We start from the raw sequence: 17,704 nt of genomic DNA, 5'->3' as shown, positions 1-17,704 counted from the left end.
AAGTAAGAGGCATCACTTTTATGTATAGTTAGAGATGATTTGTAAGTGAGATGAAGCCAAAACAACTATCGTGTTCAATCACTAGATTCAAATATGTCTAGAGATAATCTAGTGAAAATTTACATACAGGAGATGGTCAAATGCTAATATGGACATCCAGATAGATTTAGTCAGTTCTGTTGTTTTACTGTATATGATCTTTCTTCATCTTTGTGGTTAAATTAAGCTTTTAATGAAACCAGAGACACAGCAGCTCTGCAGTAAAACCAAGACCTGAAGAGACTCTTTGTGTGGGTCAAACAGGACATTGATGTTGTTACGGCCCAGAACAAATGGCCGCAACAAAAACAGGGAGGACACGGCAACCAGAAACGTTTTTAGCCCTTCAGAGGCAATTATTAAAATTGGGGATAACGAGTGGAAGCCCAAGATGTGGTCCCTCCGCCTGGTCTTCTCTCAGCTGGTCCCCTGGATCAAGCCTGGTCCTCTGCGGTACTCTCTGGCCATACGGCAACCTCTGAGGTGTAGAAGACAAGCTTTGCACGGACGACCGGTGAAGAGGGGTGGGGGGGCGGTGGGGTGGAGAAAACAAGCTTTGCATGGACAACCGGCGGAGGGGAGCGCCTGTTTTTTCCCTACCATTCACTATATGCACGCGTGAAAGCAACAACAAAAAAATGCCCGTTACTGTCAATAAACAAGATGGCCTCTTGTCATCTTGGCGAGGCGGCTGCCTCGCCAAGATGGCACCGCGGGAAATACTGACATGGGTCCCCCGTCAAAGAGGCCCATCTCCTAGGCCCACCTCCTATAGGAGGGGCCAAAGGGCTCGGGTGCATTGCGAAATGGCTGGCAGTCGAGGGGAAAGATCTTGGCGTTCCGATCCTCGGCTGCAGAAGCTAGCTCTTGGGACATGGAATGTCTTCTGAAACCATTTACATAATCCACAAAGTTTTTCAGCAGAAAAGGCTCTTTCAGCCTGTCCGCCAAAGGATCTTTCACAGTGTGTGCAAAAAACAGTTAATTTGGGCTAAACCCGGTGCTTTCCTGGGTTACCTCCCTGGTGGCCAGCATCAACCAAGGCAGGCCTTTCTCCCAGTCACCCGCCAGTTCTGTGCAATAAGCATGCAAGAGAGACTAGAGACTGGGGGAAGCGCTCTAATGCCCCCTGACTCTCTGGATGATAGGCTGTCGCTTTATTGTGTCGCACCCATAATTGTTTCAGTACCTGACTGAACAAATGTGATGAAAAATTTGTTCCTTCACAGATGTGAAGAGCAGATATTCATCTGATGATAACATCACTGTTTGGTCATCTTTATCAGTGTTTATTAGTCTGATTTAAATTATATTATTTCTCTAATCACAGGCTAGTGGGCTGTAGGCTCTCGGGGATTGAATGTGAAGTTGTGGCCTCAGCTCTGAAGTCCAAGTCCTCCCATCTGACTGAACTGGAAATAGATCAGATCCATAAAGGATGGAGAACCTTTGGAGACTCTGAAATAAAGCATCTCTGTGAGATCCTGGAGACTCCAGTCTGTAAAGTAAAGAAGCTGAGGTTGGTTTTATCTTCACTGTTACTTTATTACTTATTTTAATTAATAATTTTGTTTTGACATATTTTCTTTAAAGACAACCTGCTGCCCAAATGTTTTGCCTTGTAAATTATTTTCTTTGATATTTTTGTTATCAAAGTAGTTTTGAACAGTTCACAAATGTTTGGGACTGAAAAACAAAATTTTGGAAAATAAGTCAAATGATGTGAAATATTGATGGAGATGTTTCAGTTTGATTTGGGAAAGATTCAGATCACAAGATAAGATCATTTAGCTTTATTTTATTTCTTAGTCACATCTTTACATCAAGCATACATTTTTTTCCTCGAGGAGTAGTGCCAGGACCACATACAGACACAAACAGTTCTGTCCCATCTGACAGAACTGGACTTGAGCTGGAACAAAGACCTGAAAGATGCTGGAGTGAAGGAGCTCCACCTCAGCTTTGTCCTAAAGCTACTGTTCTGTTTGTCCGGTTGAGAGAGGGACCATCCTTTTCATGTGATGTTTTTCTTCAGGTTCACGTGAACCCAGTATTCAAACAGACACAGTCTTACTGCTGAGTGAGACAGGCAGGACTGCAACTTGCAGAGACCAGGGAACACAGGCAGGATTGCAGCTGCAGCGTACAGACACTGGCCAGGGGACGATCAAAGATCTTTTAGTGGAGATGGCTTGGCCGAACCGGGAATAAGTAGGCAGATGGACAAGTGGAACTGGTGAGAGATAATTGCAGGTGGGGTGGAGCTGAGCTGGTGTGCTGAGTTAGATGATGGCTGGAGCAGAAATTTAGCAGGCTGACGAAAAGTCCAGAAACAGAAACAGGACAAAGTCCAGAATGAGCCACAACAAACCCAACCTGCCAGGACCCAGTGTGGATATTAAAATTACACCACAATATTGAAAAGTAAAAACCGCTACTGCAGCAGACGGTCTCTGGACTCAGAGAGAGTGTTCAGGAACAACCCAACAAGTTTGAGCAACACGAAGTAAGACAAAGAAAAACTGAATAATAATTTTGACACTCATATGAGAAAGAAACAGTGATAGATTCATCACACAGTGAAATGTTTCAAGCCTTTATCTCTTGTCAGTTTTATGATGCACTCTGGACTCAGTGGAGGAAGTGGCCAAGAGGAGGGTATTGTTCAAGCTCACATCCATCATGGACAACACATTTCACCCCCTGCACCAGACTGTAGAGGAGCTGAGCAGCTCCTTTAGTGACAGACTTATTCACCCTGTTTGTAAAAAGGAGCGTTACCACAGGTCATTCATCCCTGCTGCCATTAGACTTTACAATGCTGCACTCTAAATGCAATAACTTGTGAAATAACTAATGTGCAATTACTTTTTAATAACTAATGTGCAATTACTATTTAATACCGTGTGAAATAACCTGACAATAATCCTGCTAAATAAGAGACTTCAGCAACCTCCCTGCTGTTCTTTATCTGGTACCACTTTAATGCACAACGCCAAATCCATATGTATATAAGTCACCGAAATGTGCATAAATCTCTGCTTTATTTCTTTTTATTTCTCTCGACTCACAGTATTTATGTGGACGCACTGTATATACCTTATGCACCTTCTCCTCCTTTTGGCACCTTGTTTTGATTATTGAGTCGATGCGACAAGTGAATTTCTCCACTCTGAGATCAATAAAGTGTATCTTATCTCATATCCGTCAGTCCGTGGTCTTCCGCTTATCCGGGGTCGGATCGCGGGGGTAGCAGCTTCAGTAGGGAGGCCCAGACGTCCCTCTCCCCAGCCACTTGGGCCAGCTTGAGCCCCGCCCTCTACTGCCACCCATTGCACAATGCACCCGACCCCTTTGGCCCCTCCGATACCCATGTCACCTCTTCGAGCTTAGCCCGGCCAGACTCCATGGGTAAAAGCCCGGCCACCAGGCGCTCGCCAATGTGCCCCACCTCCAGGCCTGGCTCCAGAGTGGGGCCCTGGTGACCCGCATCTGGGCGAGGGAACACGAAATCCATTTATGTTAATCATCATAAGGCGCTTTTTGGGATACTCTTTGTCTGGTCCCTCACCTAGGACCAGTCTGCCTTAGGTGACCCTACTAGGCGCATAAAGCCCCTGACAGCATAGCTCCTAGGATCATTGGGACACTCAAACCCCTCCACCACGGTAAGGTGGCAGCCCAGGGAGAGGCTTATCTTATCTCATCTTATCTTATTCTTGCTTAAAGAGAATAAAAACCCAAAATTCAGTCTCAGAAATTAGAATATTATGTGACACCATGATATAGATGAATACATGGAAATGGTTGCTGCTCATTGTATTTTTATTGTGGAGTTTTCACTTTCTATTGGCAGAACTATTGTCCATGTTGCTATAATATGGTGTAATATATGTGTCGCCAGCTGTTCACTGCCTTATCAATGATAAGGCAGTGAACAGACAGTACATCAAGTTTTTTCCTGTTAACCTGTATTTCTCTGTTTTTACTGGTAAGCTGGGTCCTAAATAACATAAGTAATAGAACACAATAGTGATAGATCAGAAAGATCCTAGAGTGGAACAGATGTGGAGCTAAAGGGGGAATTTAGAAGTTTGGAAAGACATTCTACTTTGTGGGTTGTCCAACAAGGCGGCTTGGTCCTCCTGGTGATGGCAGTAATGAAGCAGAGAACTGCTTCATGCCTTGAGTTCAGATGATAGAAGCTAACTGCTGAGATATGCTCCTAAGCTCTGAAGGCAGGAGTTAGGGTCAGAATCTCTGGTGAACAGTGCAAATGTGTCCTGAGATGCTTGGTTAACCTGTGATACTGAGCTAAGTTGAAGGCTACGCTATGGAGCACAGTGGATCTCAGACTGGTTCTGATCCAGTTGTTGGGCTCTGATGAAAGTCCAGATTGTCCAGACATGAGTTTTGGGTTAAAGATACTCTAAATATTTTCTTTGTTGGTTATCAGATGAAGTGTAAAATGCTTTCTGTTCAATTCATTAAGACTGATTAAGACAGGAAACCGACAGTAAAAGACAGTGGTTTAAAATCTAATAAATACAGTTCGTAAGGGTAATCCATTAGAGGAGAAAATAGGTTTAAAACTGCTTAGAAGCACCAGAAAACTGAATATAGAGACAGTAATACCATTGGTTATAATAGGGATGAGTAGCAGAAGGAAGCATGATGTGCTTCAAAATGTCCTGGTAGATGGCTGCGTTGACTGTGGACTTCAGGAACCAGCAGATGACATGGCTCCTCAAATATTCAGATTGTGGAAACTTCACTCTGGTAGTGTGGATTCTGAACCTCTCCACTCTTCCCACTCTTCCTTCAGACTCTGGGAACTTGATTTCTAAAAAAAAAAAAAAAAAAAAATGCAAAATTTACTTATATCTGCAAACAGGACTTTGGACCACTGAGCAACGGTCTGGTTCTGTTTCTGATTAACCCCGATAGGAATCATAGCCCATGTGTTGGATCGGTCTGTGCGTAGTGACTCTTGATGCTCTGACTCCAGTCTCGGTGTAGTACTGATGAAGCTTCTCCAGTATTGTTACCCAACTGGACAATGAGAGACTGAACTCTCTGAGCCACCTGGAAGCGCTCAGAGGACCTCTGGCGATGTTGGAGACAAGGACAAGGAGTCTGTGATGGGTGTGGACCCCACAGGTGGCCTAGTATTTGAGTCAGAGCCGTGAGTGTGGGAGCCAAGGTTTTTTCCACTGGAGAGGGGGACTAAACAGGGCAGAGCAATTATACTAGAATAATTATTCATCTAGCACAAGGTACAGTTTTAGTTTTTATTATTTGCTCTTTGAGTGAAGCAACCATTGAGTTTGGTCTCCGTATTCACAAGCATTGAAACAGGACTGCAATGTAGGGTTAGTTTGGGGTTTTCTGGCTTTAGGTTTAAATAATAACTATTTAAGCAGATATTATTCAACTGTGGTTTTGGATTGACACCCTTTGGATTGAGTTTTTTTATTTTGGTGTTGTATGCGGAGAAGTGCTTGTTACTTTTGTCTATTTAAAGGTCCTAAAATATATTTATTTATTCACCTTTTTTATTTTCTTAAATGAAATGGGGGGTATTGTTAACACTTTTTACCTTTTGTCAAGTGGTGATTTACTCTGTGCTTCATTATTCCAGTTTTCAGTGTTTAGTGCTAAAACTTAATACCGTGGATAGATCCCAAATAATACTTTTAAGTAAACATATAAGAGATTGATAGAACCCAGAGCCCACTCATTTAATTTGTGAGTATTAAAGGGCCACATCATATTTAGTTACATTTATTTATTGGTGGGGCAAAGGTGGCCTGGTGGATAGAGCAAGACTGAAAGGGCTGCAAGTTTGCTGGTTCAAATCCCAAAGGATCCTGCCTTGGTCCCTGAGAAAAATCATTAGACCCAGAATGCTCCCCGGCGCCAACCCTGAGGGACGGTTTAAATGCAGAGGACACATTTCATTGGTTTATAAAGATACAATAAAAAATCCAGAAGATTATTAATTAGTTCAAACCTCTGAGCTGCCCTCAGGTCTTCTGATCCACAGCTGAGGACCCCAGGTGGAGAAAGTTTCCTCATTGTATGTTTTAGTTCTTAGAATGACCCACAAGACACACAGAAACCCCCTGAGAACATCTGAGCCCAGCAGCAGAACATGGGACCAATGTCCATTGATCAGGGACTGAAGGAGCAGAACTTTAAACAGAAGCCATGTTTCCTTAGAGAAAACCCTCTGTGCAGGCTGCTGGTTTGGCTTCAAGATGAATCCAGAACAATCTGAGCTGAAACTCTGTTAAATGATCCATGTTTAGAACATTTTGGGTCTGAGAACCACTGTTCTACCAGAACCCTGAGCCAGACTAGAAGACAGCAGCATTTTAAACAGATACCAGACTGATTAGGCTTGAATATCCAGCAGCAGCAAATGATCATGGATGGATTTATGTTCAAATAGAGTTTATTCTTGTGTGGTAATCTCCAACCTCTAGTGCCCCCCCCCCCAATCCTTACCCGCCACTGCTGAGAAACACACCTTGATCTGGACCTTCACACGTCATGTTTACATGTTCTCGTTTTGCTGGGTTTAACTCTTTAAATCAGTTCTAATTGATCAAATATCAAACATCAGTTCTTTGTGTTTCTTGGACTTTTACATTCAGGGAAATTAATGTTCTACATTTTATTATTTATTTGTTCATATTTCAGTTTTAACATGTATTCTGCTGGCTTCAGCTCACATCTTTTATTTTGTATTCAGACTGGAGAACTGCAGTTTGTCAGAGATCAGCTGTGCTTCTCTGGTCTCTGCTCTGAAGTCCAACCCGTCCCATCTGACAGAACTGGACTTGAGCTGGAACAAAGACCTGAAAGATGCTGGAGTGAAGGAGCTCTGTGGTTTTCTCCAGACTCCCATCTGCAAACTACAGATATTGAGGTCAGACTCTGTGTTTTAGTTGTGGTATTTGTGATGTGAAAGTTGTGTTGACAGTAAACTGCAGACTTGTGACTGATATTCTACTGATCCACACTGAGGATCTTGCTGGTAAAGTCTGCTTTCTTCACTACTTTACTAGAGTACTGAGAGAAAAATGTCATGGTGGAGGCAACATAAACTGGTCAACTTCTCAACCAAATCTCACTGATGTGCTCAGAAGGTGTGGATGTGATAATATAGAAGGAGAGAGCATTACTGAAAAAATGTCAACATGATAGAAAAAAAACATGATGCTAAAAGCTCATTTGATGTTTGGGATTTTGTGGGGATTATTAGTGTTTCATATATTTTATTCTATTCAACTTATTTTTTTCTATTCAGTAACCCAACAGGTCCTATTTTATTAGGATTTATAAATATGTCCAAGGTTAAAAATGTGTAAGAAAACCACAATTTTTGTGTATTCCTTCAGTTTTATATACAGGTGCATCAAAAAAACTTTTAAAATATATTAATGTGTCTTTTTTAAAATTTAGCAAATTGTAAAACAAATTAGCCCTTTATGTTATGGAAGTCTTGATTTATAAGAAAATGGCCACTCATCAATTAATCATTAGTTGATAACTTGCATCCCAAATATGTGTGTATGTATATATATACATATATATATATATATATATATATATATATTTCTATCATATTTATATTTATTTATTGGTGGGGAGTGGTGGCCCAGTTACGGTTACCCTAGGTGCTTGTCTTTTGGGAAGGCTACAAGTTTGCTGGTTCAAATCCTACACGCTGCTGCCCTCCATCCCTGAGCAAGACTGTAACAATGCTCACCGGCTTCCCCCAGTGGCAGCCTACTGCTCCCTGAGGGATGAGTTAAATACAGAGGACACATTAAAGCTGGTTAACAACCTACATCCCCGTATGCCAATGCAGAGACAGCCTGTGACGTCATCAGCAGCCAGTGAATAGCTTACAGACAAGGCACCCTAGGCACTTGTCCTCATTTCAGGCAATTTTAATCATGTGACTCTGCTCTCCACCCTCCCCACATTTAAACAGTATGTTACATGCTAAACAAGACATAATAAAACCCTGGATTTATTATCCGCTAACTGCAAAGAGGCATATTGTCATGATTTAGGTTTTTTGTTTGTTTTCTTTGGACTTCACTCCCTTCAGCCACCTCATCCTCCAATCAGCTCAGCCACTTACCAGCCACTGCTCTGCACCTTATCTGCTCCAGCTGTTGCAGTCAATTAGTACCAACTCCGCTCACCTGTCCCCCTCCCTATTTAGAACTGCCTCGTTCCCATGCTCACTGCCAGATCGTCTCGTCTTACATTATGTGTCCTACATCTACCAGTTTCTGTGTACTCAGTCAGCTGGACTCAATTCAATTCAACTCAGTTTTATTTATATAGCACCAATTCATGAAACATGTGATCTCAAGGCACTTTCCAGAGTCAAATCCCTTCAGATTATACAGATTGTACAGATTGGTCAAAAAATGTCCCATATAAGGGAACCCAGTTGATTGCATCAAAGACCCGACAAGCAGCATTCACTCCTCCTGAAGAAGCGTAGAGCCACAGTGGACAGTCGTCTGCATTGTTGATGGCTTTGCAGCAATCCCTCATACTGAGCAAGCATGAAACGACAGTGGAAAGAAAAACTCCCCATTAACGGAAGGCAAAACCTCCAGCAGAACCAGAACCAGGCTCAGTATGAACGCTCATCTGCTTCGACCGACTGGGGGTTACAGAAGACAGAGCAGAGACACAACAAGACAGACAAACAAGCACAGAAGCACACATTGATCCAGTAATCTGTTCTACATTAGATGACAGTAGCGGGTGACCTGTCTTCCCTGGATGATGTCACAGCTAACAGAACACGCCAGACCAGGTGTACCTTCTATGAAGAAAAAAGAGAGAGAGCAAAAAGTTAAAAGCTGAAATGACGACAAGCAATGCAAAACTGGAGAACAGTAGAAATCAGTATAGTGAGAGAAATATGCCCTGATGTCCTCCAGCAGCCCAAGCCTATAGCAGCATAACTATAGAGGTAGCTCAGGGTAACATGAGCCACTCTAACTATAAGCTTTGTCAAAAAGGAAGGTTTTAAGCCTAGGCTTAAAAGTAGACGGGTTGTCTGCCTCATGGACCAAAACTGGGAGTTGGTTCCACAGGAGAGGAGCCTGATAGCTGAAGGATCTGCCTCCCTATCTACTTTTAGAGACTCTAGGAACCACCAGCAGACCTGCAGTCTGAGAGCGAAGTGCTCTGTTAGGAACATACGGGGTAATCAGAGCTCTGATATATGATGGAGCTTGATTATTAAGGGCTTTATATGTTAGAAGAAGAATTTTAAATTCTATTCTTGATTTAACAGGAACCAATAAAGGAAAGCTAAAATCGGAGAAATATGATCCATCTTGTTGATTTTTATCAGAACTCTTGCTGCAGCATTTTTTCCCCCAGTGTCCTGTCTAGCAATGTGGCAATACAAATTGATATCTTAATGCCAAATAGAGCTCGACAGATTTTACTTTCACAAGTGGAGCAAACAGCTTTCGCCATAATGCTCCGCTTGATTTGTGCGTGTAAATAGCTTTATTGTGATTCTTGCAGGGAGAATTTCAAATTATATGGACACTACAATGGGAAAGTAGGAGAGTAAAAGAAAAACAAGAAGAGAAAAAAAAGAGAAAGAAGAGGTGAAAGAAAGAAGAGATAAAAGGAAGAGAATGATAAAACGTCCTCTGTCTGCTCCATCACCTGGAAAGAGACACAAAAAGAACAGCACAACCAACAGACATAAAGCAACAGATATAATCGTGTAACACCTTGATACCATTGCTAAATCATATGTATTATTATTTAAGCTGACATGTGTAATGTGATACCTAAAAAAGAAAGTAAATAAATTATAGCCTTTCTGTATATAAGTGAACATTTAATACCTGAGACCCAGCACCTGTGGGAGTTTGTGAGAGTGCACTAGTTTAGGTGAAAATTATCCAGAAGGAAATAGCTTGATAGTGATTGTGGAGAACCGAAGACCAACCTTCCCCGAGCACAGAGGCAGGAGTCAGGGGACCCGTAACCCCGGACTCCCAAAGGGGCCCCAAAAGCAGTGCACCCGAGAGGGGCCTTCACAGGAAATCTGCAACCCCCCCCACCCCCGAGGAAAGAGGAGAGACGACCCCGAGGAAATCCCCCAGCCACCGCAATGCTGACACCCCCAAGAGCCACGGGGACGAGCCCGTGGGCTCCGCCAGCAGCCGGCAGCGCTGAAGTTGTCCTGGCCATGGGCCCTGGGGGCCAGAGGCCCCAGGGGCGCCCCGCCCCCGTGGCAGGGGCCCCGGCCGCCCCCCCCGGGGGGCCAGGCCCCGCGAAGCCACCGCCGGGAATGGGCCGGCGCCCACCCAGGAACCCGCCCCAAACCCGAGGACCGTCAATGCGCCAGAGGGCCAAGGCGCCCGCCAACGCAGTGGAGGAGGGCAGGACGTGGGGGGATGGGCTCCGCACCTATCGGAGACTTGAGATGATCTTGGGAGAGGGAGCGGACCGAACCCGAACCTGGAAAAAAAACAACTCATTCACACCATCTCTCCCTTGTGCCCCACTCGCCACACACAGACACACAAAAAAAAGGACACTGTACACACATTCCCACATAGCATTCACATCCAAAAATCCCAAGTGGGGGGGGTTCACCAGAATTCAACAATACGACTGCCTGTGCCCGACCCCCGGCCCCACCCCCGGACTAGGCGCCCCCCGGACCAGGCCCCCCAAAGAGGGGGGGCAGACACGACCCGTACGGGCCATCCGACCAGAGCCCCCCCTCACCCACTATATACCTAATAAACCCCCTCCCACCCCGACCTTACCCTAGCCACCCCTGCCCCCCATCCCTTCCTGGGGAGAGCAGAGGCGTCAGCCCCAGATCCGGTAAGCCGCTGGCTAGCCGCAGCAGCCCCCTGCCAAGACCCCGGACCCAGTGGCCCGCACCTCCTCCAGGCCCCAGACTCCGTGCCGCGATCGGAGATCGGGGGTGTGCAAAAGACCCCCGATCCTCCCTACGCCCGCTCAGATGTTGTGTTGTTGCATGTTGATCTCAGGTGTGTAAACTATTTTATTCCCCAGAGGGCTTTCCTCAAAATTACCAAGCAAGCAAACTGATGGGGAAGGTGTAATTTTACAGCTCAAGCACTTTGATAAGTCCTTACATATCTGTGTCCAGAACCTCTGGACTGGTGTGCATAACCATAACACATGAATATAATTATCAGGATGATTGCCTATGCAGTGTGGACAGATATTAGATTGTGCCAGACCCATCTTGAATAATCTTTGTCCTGTGTAGTGTACTCTGTGAAGGATTTTGTATTGTATTAGTTGTAAGTTGGTGTTACTAGTCAATTTGAAAGTTCTTAGACATATCTGAGCCCAGAAGTCTTGTTCAAAGCTGACTGATAGATCCTCTTCCCATTTCATAATTGCTGCAGCATTTTGGATCAGCTGAAGACTTTGAAGTGCATTTTGTGGACTTCCTGATAGTAAAGAATTACAATAGTCCAGCCTTAAAGTAACAAATGCATGGACTAGTTTTTCAGCATCACCCCTGGACAGAATATTTCTAATTTTGGCAATATCCCAATATTGAAAAAAGAGAACTCTGGAAACCTGTTTAATATGTGATTTTAAATGACATGTCTTGGTCAACGATAACACCAAGATTTTTTACTGTATTACCAGAGGCCAAGTTAATGCCACCCAGATTAAGTGGTTGATTAAGAAGTTTATACTTTTCTGCTCCATTCCTGTTTCAGCCCTCACTAATGAAAGCTGTCAGTGTCTGTGTGCTGAACAAATCTACCTAGTTTCTGTGTGAGTTCCAGCTGCTTGCTTTTCCCATTCTGGTAGGTCCTCGATCCACAGCGCCTGTGCTGATCAGCCCCTGCTTTCATCACTGTTTGGTCTGTCACTGCCTGCAACCCCTTGTCAGTCTGGTTCTGTTTGCCTGCCGGTTCTGTCACAACTCACCTTTTTAAAACGTACTCTGTGTCCGGCTGAATATTGGGTTCCCCAGTACTGTTCATTACAGCATACAGCTCCACATTCCTTCTTCCCCAGGGTTTTTCTGGTCATAATTTAATCTACTTTAAAACTGTATATAACCCCTGGTTATCACGGAGCCAGTGGTAAGACACAAAGTGATGAGATGGTCAGAGGAGGCAGAAGAAGCCCTGAGAGACTGTTTCAGCTCCATTCAGTGGGAAGAACTGTTTGACCCCGATGGAGAGGACTTAAATCAGATAACAAAATGCATCACTGACTACATCAACTTCTTTGTGGACTCCACTGTTCCTCCATTGAGGTGAGATTTTTCTCCAACAGCAAGCCCTGAGTAAACCTGGATATAATTTTTTTGCTGAGAGAGAAGAAAATGGCTTTTTAGTCAGGAGATAAAGAAGAGCTGAAAGATGTGCAGAAAAGACTGAGGAGGAAAATCAGAGAAAGATAGAACAGCTAAAGGAAGAAAATTGAGTCCCTGCAGCAGGACAAGATCGGTGATGTCTGGAAAAGCCTAAGACCATCTCAGGCCACAAACAGAACGTCCAGGCTGTAGGTGACTGCTGAATGAGCTGAGTTAAGACTTCCTGAGGTTGGACCAGCCAGCCTCCCCAACCCAGCCCAACATGCTGCAGATACCCTCACCTGCCTGTTCTTCCACCGAGAACTGCACATTTTTCAGCTCTCAGCTGCCATCATGATCCACCCCCTCCACTTCAGATCACTCCACATATGAGCCCCCCTCCACCATCCTGTCGTTCTCAGCAATCCAGGTGAGGAATACTCTGAGGAAGACCACAGCGAAGAAGGCATGGGCGCTCCTGAAGAGCAGGGGGTGCTCCTGAAGATCTTCTTTAGCTCTGTGGTGGCATCAGCCATCTTCTCTGGTTTGTTGGAGCAACAGGTGGTCTGTAGCTGAGAGGAACTGGATAAACTTATCAGGAGGGCCATCTCTGTCCTGGGATGTGCCCTGGACCCAGTGCAGGGGGTGGGAGACAGACGGACTGTAAGGAAAATCACATCACTGATGGACAATGTCTCCAACCTCATGGATGGAGCTGTTGTCAAGCTGGAGAGCTCCTTTAGTGACAGGCTGCTACATCCCAGAGTCTCTAAGGAGCACTTCTGTCGGTCGTTTCACCCGGCTGCAGTCAGACTTTATAATCTCTGCTGCTACCAACAAACATAATAATGCCTGTATAAATCATCCATTTTTTTGCACAGTCGTTATGCAACCATTAATTGTGTTGGCAGCTACCAAATAACTGTCTACATCATGCAGATCGTTATACATGTTATAACTCCGCCATTAATTGTTTACATGGTACCAAATGCTAAGGTAACTTTTACACTACTTGGCTGTGATGCTGCTGGACTGTGATACATGGTGCATTTTGTATAAGCTTGGTACATTATAGAATGGGATGTATGGAAGTATTGCATATTCCATTATTGTGTGCTAGGTAAATAGGATTAAGTTATTTTTCCTCCAACACCAAATAACTTTATTTTTCCTTTCTTCTTTTAGCCTATTGTTCAGCCTGATATTTCCCCTTAGATTCTACTCTTGGTGTTTTTCTTTAGCGCTTACATTAGATTAAACAGTTTATTTCTTTTACTATTTTTCTGTCACATCTGAATTTCCCCACTATGTGATATGAAAGGAATTCTTATTATTCTTATTTAATTGGATTGTACAAAGAAGTAATGAAAAATCCAGATGATTATTATTTAGTTCAAACCTCTGAGCTGCCCTCAGGTCTTCTGATCCACAGCTGAGGGCCGCAGGTGGAGAAAGTCTCCTCATTGTAGGTTTTAGTTCTCAGAATGAGCCACCAGACACACAGAGACCCACTGAGAACAACTGAGCCAGTATGATGGAGAACATCTGAGCCCAGCAGCAGAACATGGGACCAATGTTCAGTGATCAGGGACTGAAGGAGCAGAACTTTAAACAGGCACCATGTTTCCTTAGAGAAAACCCTCCCTGCAGGCTGCTGGTTTAGGTTGAAGATGAATCCAGGACAAACTGTGCTGAAACTCTGTTAAATGATCCATGTTTAGAACATTATGGGTCTGAGAACCACTGTTCTAGCAGAACCCTGACCCAGACTAGAAGACAGCAGCATTTTAAACAGACGCCAGAACGATCAGACTTAAATATCCAGCAGCAGCAAGTGATCATGGATGGATTTATGTTCAAGTAGAGTTTATTGTTGTGTGGTAATTTCCAACCTCTAGTGCCCCCCCCCCCCCCAACTCTAACCCCAGAACATCTTCATCTCGAGCCGCCACTGCTGAGAAACACACCTTGATCTGTACCTTCACATGTCATGTTTACATGTTCTGGTTCTGCTGGTTTTAACTCTTTAAATTAGTTCTACTGGATCAAATATCACACTCCAGTTACATGTTTCTGGGACTTTTACATTCTGGGAAATTAGTTTTCTACATTTTATCATTTATTTGTTTATATTTCAGTTTTAACCTGCATCCTGTTGGCTTCAGCTCACATGTTTTATTCTTTATTCAGATTTAGGCGCTGCAGTTTGTCAGAAATCAACTGTGCTTCTCTGGGCTCTGCTTTGAAGTCCAACCCGTCCCATCTAACAGAACTGGACCTGAGCTACAATGACCTGAAAGATGCTGGAGTGAAGGAGCTCTCAGGTTTCCTCCAGACACTCCTCTGCAAACTACAGATGTTGAGGTCAGATTCCATGTTTTAGTTTTAGTATAATTTTATTCGATATAAATTTTATTACATTTAGAATCTACTGATCCATTCATGGGGTCTATCTAGCAACAAAAATGAATTTTCCAAGAATAAAGCAGCCATCTGTTGTCAGGGATGGACTCAGGAAGATGCATTTTTGTTTCCAACAGACAGATTTTTGGTGATTTGTGACAATCAAAGCAAATTATATTTTTGTAGGTTTTATGGCAGTTGACTTTTCACCCAATAGTGCAGACTGGGCTCTACTTTAATCATGCAAAAAGGACTGTAGCAGCACATGCCAGGGATCAGTTGTAAGGACCCTTGACCCACCTCCAACATACAGAGCTCCTTTGTGGACCATTTCCAGAAACCATGGACTAATCAAGACCTTCCTCAACCCTTTAAAAGACTCTCTGAAAACCACATTCAACAGTCACCACAATTTGCATTTCTTTGCATGATTTTGTGCTCGATTAAAGTAGATAAGTGTCCTAATAGATAATCCCTGGCACGTGCTGCTACAGTCCTTTTTGCATGATTAAATCAGAATCAAAAACAAGTTTATTGCCAAGTAGGTTTGCATTTACAAGAAATTTGACTTGGTGTTGATGGTGCAGATAAAACAAAATAGATATTATATTATACAAAAAGCTATATACACAGTAGACTGTGCGTTAATGTAATGCAGAAGGTCTGGAGATGTCACGTTGGTATAGCTTGTAGGTCCTGAACGGGGGAAGGAGGGAGGCAGTGTCCATTGTCACAGGTGGCTCTTGGCCTTGTTGATAACAACTTGTTTTAATGAGGACAACATTTGAGGTTTTACCTCTGATTTCCACGTTTAATTAATGCCTCTCTGGGAGATTTTCCCAACATTTCTTAGTTTTTTCTCCGTTGCTGCCATGTCACCATGATGGAAAAATGAAATTTTTATAAACATTAACATTCATGAGGTGCTTTGCATTGACCATCTATGGTTGAATCTGGGCAGAACCAGTCCAGAACCTGGTACCAAATGTATAGGTACAGCTGTGATCTAAAAAGGAAAATGGCGTGCTGGTGTGCGTACACATGCTTTTGTAAATCTGAATATTTTTTGCTATACTCCATTTGTTTTTTGTTGGCGTTCACTTTTAGTACGGATGCCACACAAAGTTTTTTTAATGAGACCCAGGTCTGTAAAAACTGCTAAACAAGTTTTAACTATTGAAACTTCTGATATTGTTGATTGTTGAAGAGCTTTTCATTCTATATTCAGATTGATGAGCTGCAGGTTGTCAAAGATCAGCTGTGAACATCTGGTATCAGCTCTAAAGTCCAACCCATCCCATCTGACAGAACTGGACCTGAGAGAGAACAACCTGAAGGAGTCAGATGTTCAGCAGCTGCAGGATCTTGTAAAGAGTCCAGACTACAAACTGGAATCTGTGTAAGTAGATGGCTGGAGTGAGTCCAGCTGCTGTCAGCAGAACTGTTCTGAACCCAGTTGGTACCAAAGCAAAGATCCAGTTTTTCCAGTAAAGCTGCAGCTTCTCGGTTGGAGGAGAATGGTGACAGGCTTCCTGATTGGACACAAAGACAACAATGAGCCAATCAGAGAAGCCAGCAGCTTGTTGTGTTCCTGTCTTTGTGTTCATGTGAAGATGACTGTTGTTGTTGTGTTCATGTCTCCAGGAAATGCAGCTGGATTCCATCTGACAGCCTTCCACCATGTCTAGAGACAGTGGTCCTCATTCATCAAGCTATGGGAGCATCAGATCTGATCTCAGACTCTTTGTTCTCTCATTTCAGCAGAAAACAGCTGATCAGTTTCATCTTAGTCACAGCTCTGAGATCAGTCTGACTGCAGCCTGCAAATCACTGATTTCACAGCCATCATTACATTTAGTCACCATGTGGTCTTTCTACAGAGCAGAAGCTCTGCTGAAGTCCACTCAGCAGATCTGGACATGTGTCCTTCTTAGAATTAGACTCAGACTTAGACATCTTTATTTGTCATTTTGTATGTACAGAGTGCATACAGAACGAAATTTCGTTGCATAAAGCTTGTAAATTACAGTATACATCGCAGCTGTGATTAAAAAGTAAACAATTGAAATGTAAACAATGTAGGAAAATTGCAGCAGTGATTAAAATTGAAATGTAAACAATGCAGGAGAAGAGAACAGTGAGAACTAATTCTGTCATTAGTTTAATCCAGATGTGTTCAGTGACAGCCTCCATGTTTCTTAGTCAGCTAATGTTTCAGAAACAGATAAAATGTTCATGTTCAGCTTCCAGAGGCTGGAAACACTCACTAATCTCCTATGTTGCTCCTTCTCTCTGCAGGAGGATCTGATGATCTTTGTAGAGGAGAGAAGCTGAGCTGTCCTGATGATCCAGAGGTTGAAGCTGCAGCAGTTTGAGTTTAAAGAGACTCTGACTGGATCCAGATGATGAACTCTGACCTTAGAGATGTTGATCCTGTTTATCTGATCATGTCTGTCATTTAGTGTCTGATATTGTTTGTAGTAGTTTAGTTCGATCTTCAACACAAAATATTATAGTCAACCACCGGTCAACAGTCAGAATTACATTTTTGTTAACCATTAAAGGTCTTTACCATTTTTAGTGTAGCATATACTTATAGAATACTTATAATAGTATAAGTATTCTTTATATAATAATATCTTTATATAATAATAACAATAATAATAACAATAATAACAATTATTATTATTATTATTATTATTATTATTATTATTATTATTATTATTATTATTATTATTAATAATAATAATAATAAAACTTGTTCTGCCAAACCCTGAATACAATTGAAACATGTAATTAAAGATGGTAACAAAAGAAACACTGATATTATGAGACTAAGTTCACTTAACACTGAAATTCAGTTTGAGAAACATAAAAAACAACAAAAAAGGA

At 42.9% G+C, this 17,704-nt stretch overlaps 1 protein-coding gene across 2 annotated transcripts in view; it reads left to right on the top strand.

Annotated features, from left to right (window-relative positions):
- Positions 1–17,420, top strand: part of LOC105922827 (NLR family CARD domain-containing protein 3-like) — a 55,743-nt gene extending 38,323 nt beyond the window's left edge. For both annotated transcript variants that reach the window (XM_036129457.1, XM_036129458.1), the window contains exons 5-9: positions 1,370–1,558; positions 6,797–6,973; positions 14,600–14,773; positions 16,041–16,211; positions 17,111–17,420. In XM_036129457.1, the coding sequence (XP_035985350.1) occupies positions 1,370–1,558; positions 6,797–6,973; positions 14,600–14,773; positions 16,041–16,211; positions 17,111–17,120 (721 nt within the window). In that variant the 3' untranslated portion in view covers positions 17,121–17,420. The remainder of the gene's footprint in view (positions 1–1,369; positions 1,559–6,796; positions 6,974–14,599; positions 14,774–16,040; positions 16,212–17,110) is intronic.
- Positions 17,421–17,704: the final 284 nt, after the last annotated feature.

The sequence above is a fragment of the Fundulus heteroclitus genome, unplaced genomic scaffold (assembly GCF_011125445.2).
Source record: "Fundulus heteroclitus isolate FHET01 unplaced genomic scaffold, MU-UCD_Fhet_4.1 scaffold_172, whole genome shotgun sequence".
NCBI classification, from domain to species: domain Eukaryota; kingdom Metazoa; phylum Chordata; class Actinopteri; order Cyprinodontiformes; family Fundulidae; genus Fundulus; species Fundulus heteroclitus.
This window is presented reverse-complemented; position numbering and strand designations above follow the sequence as displayed.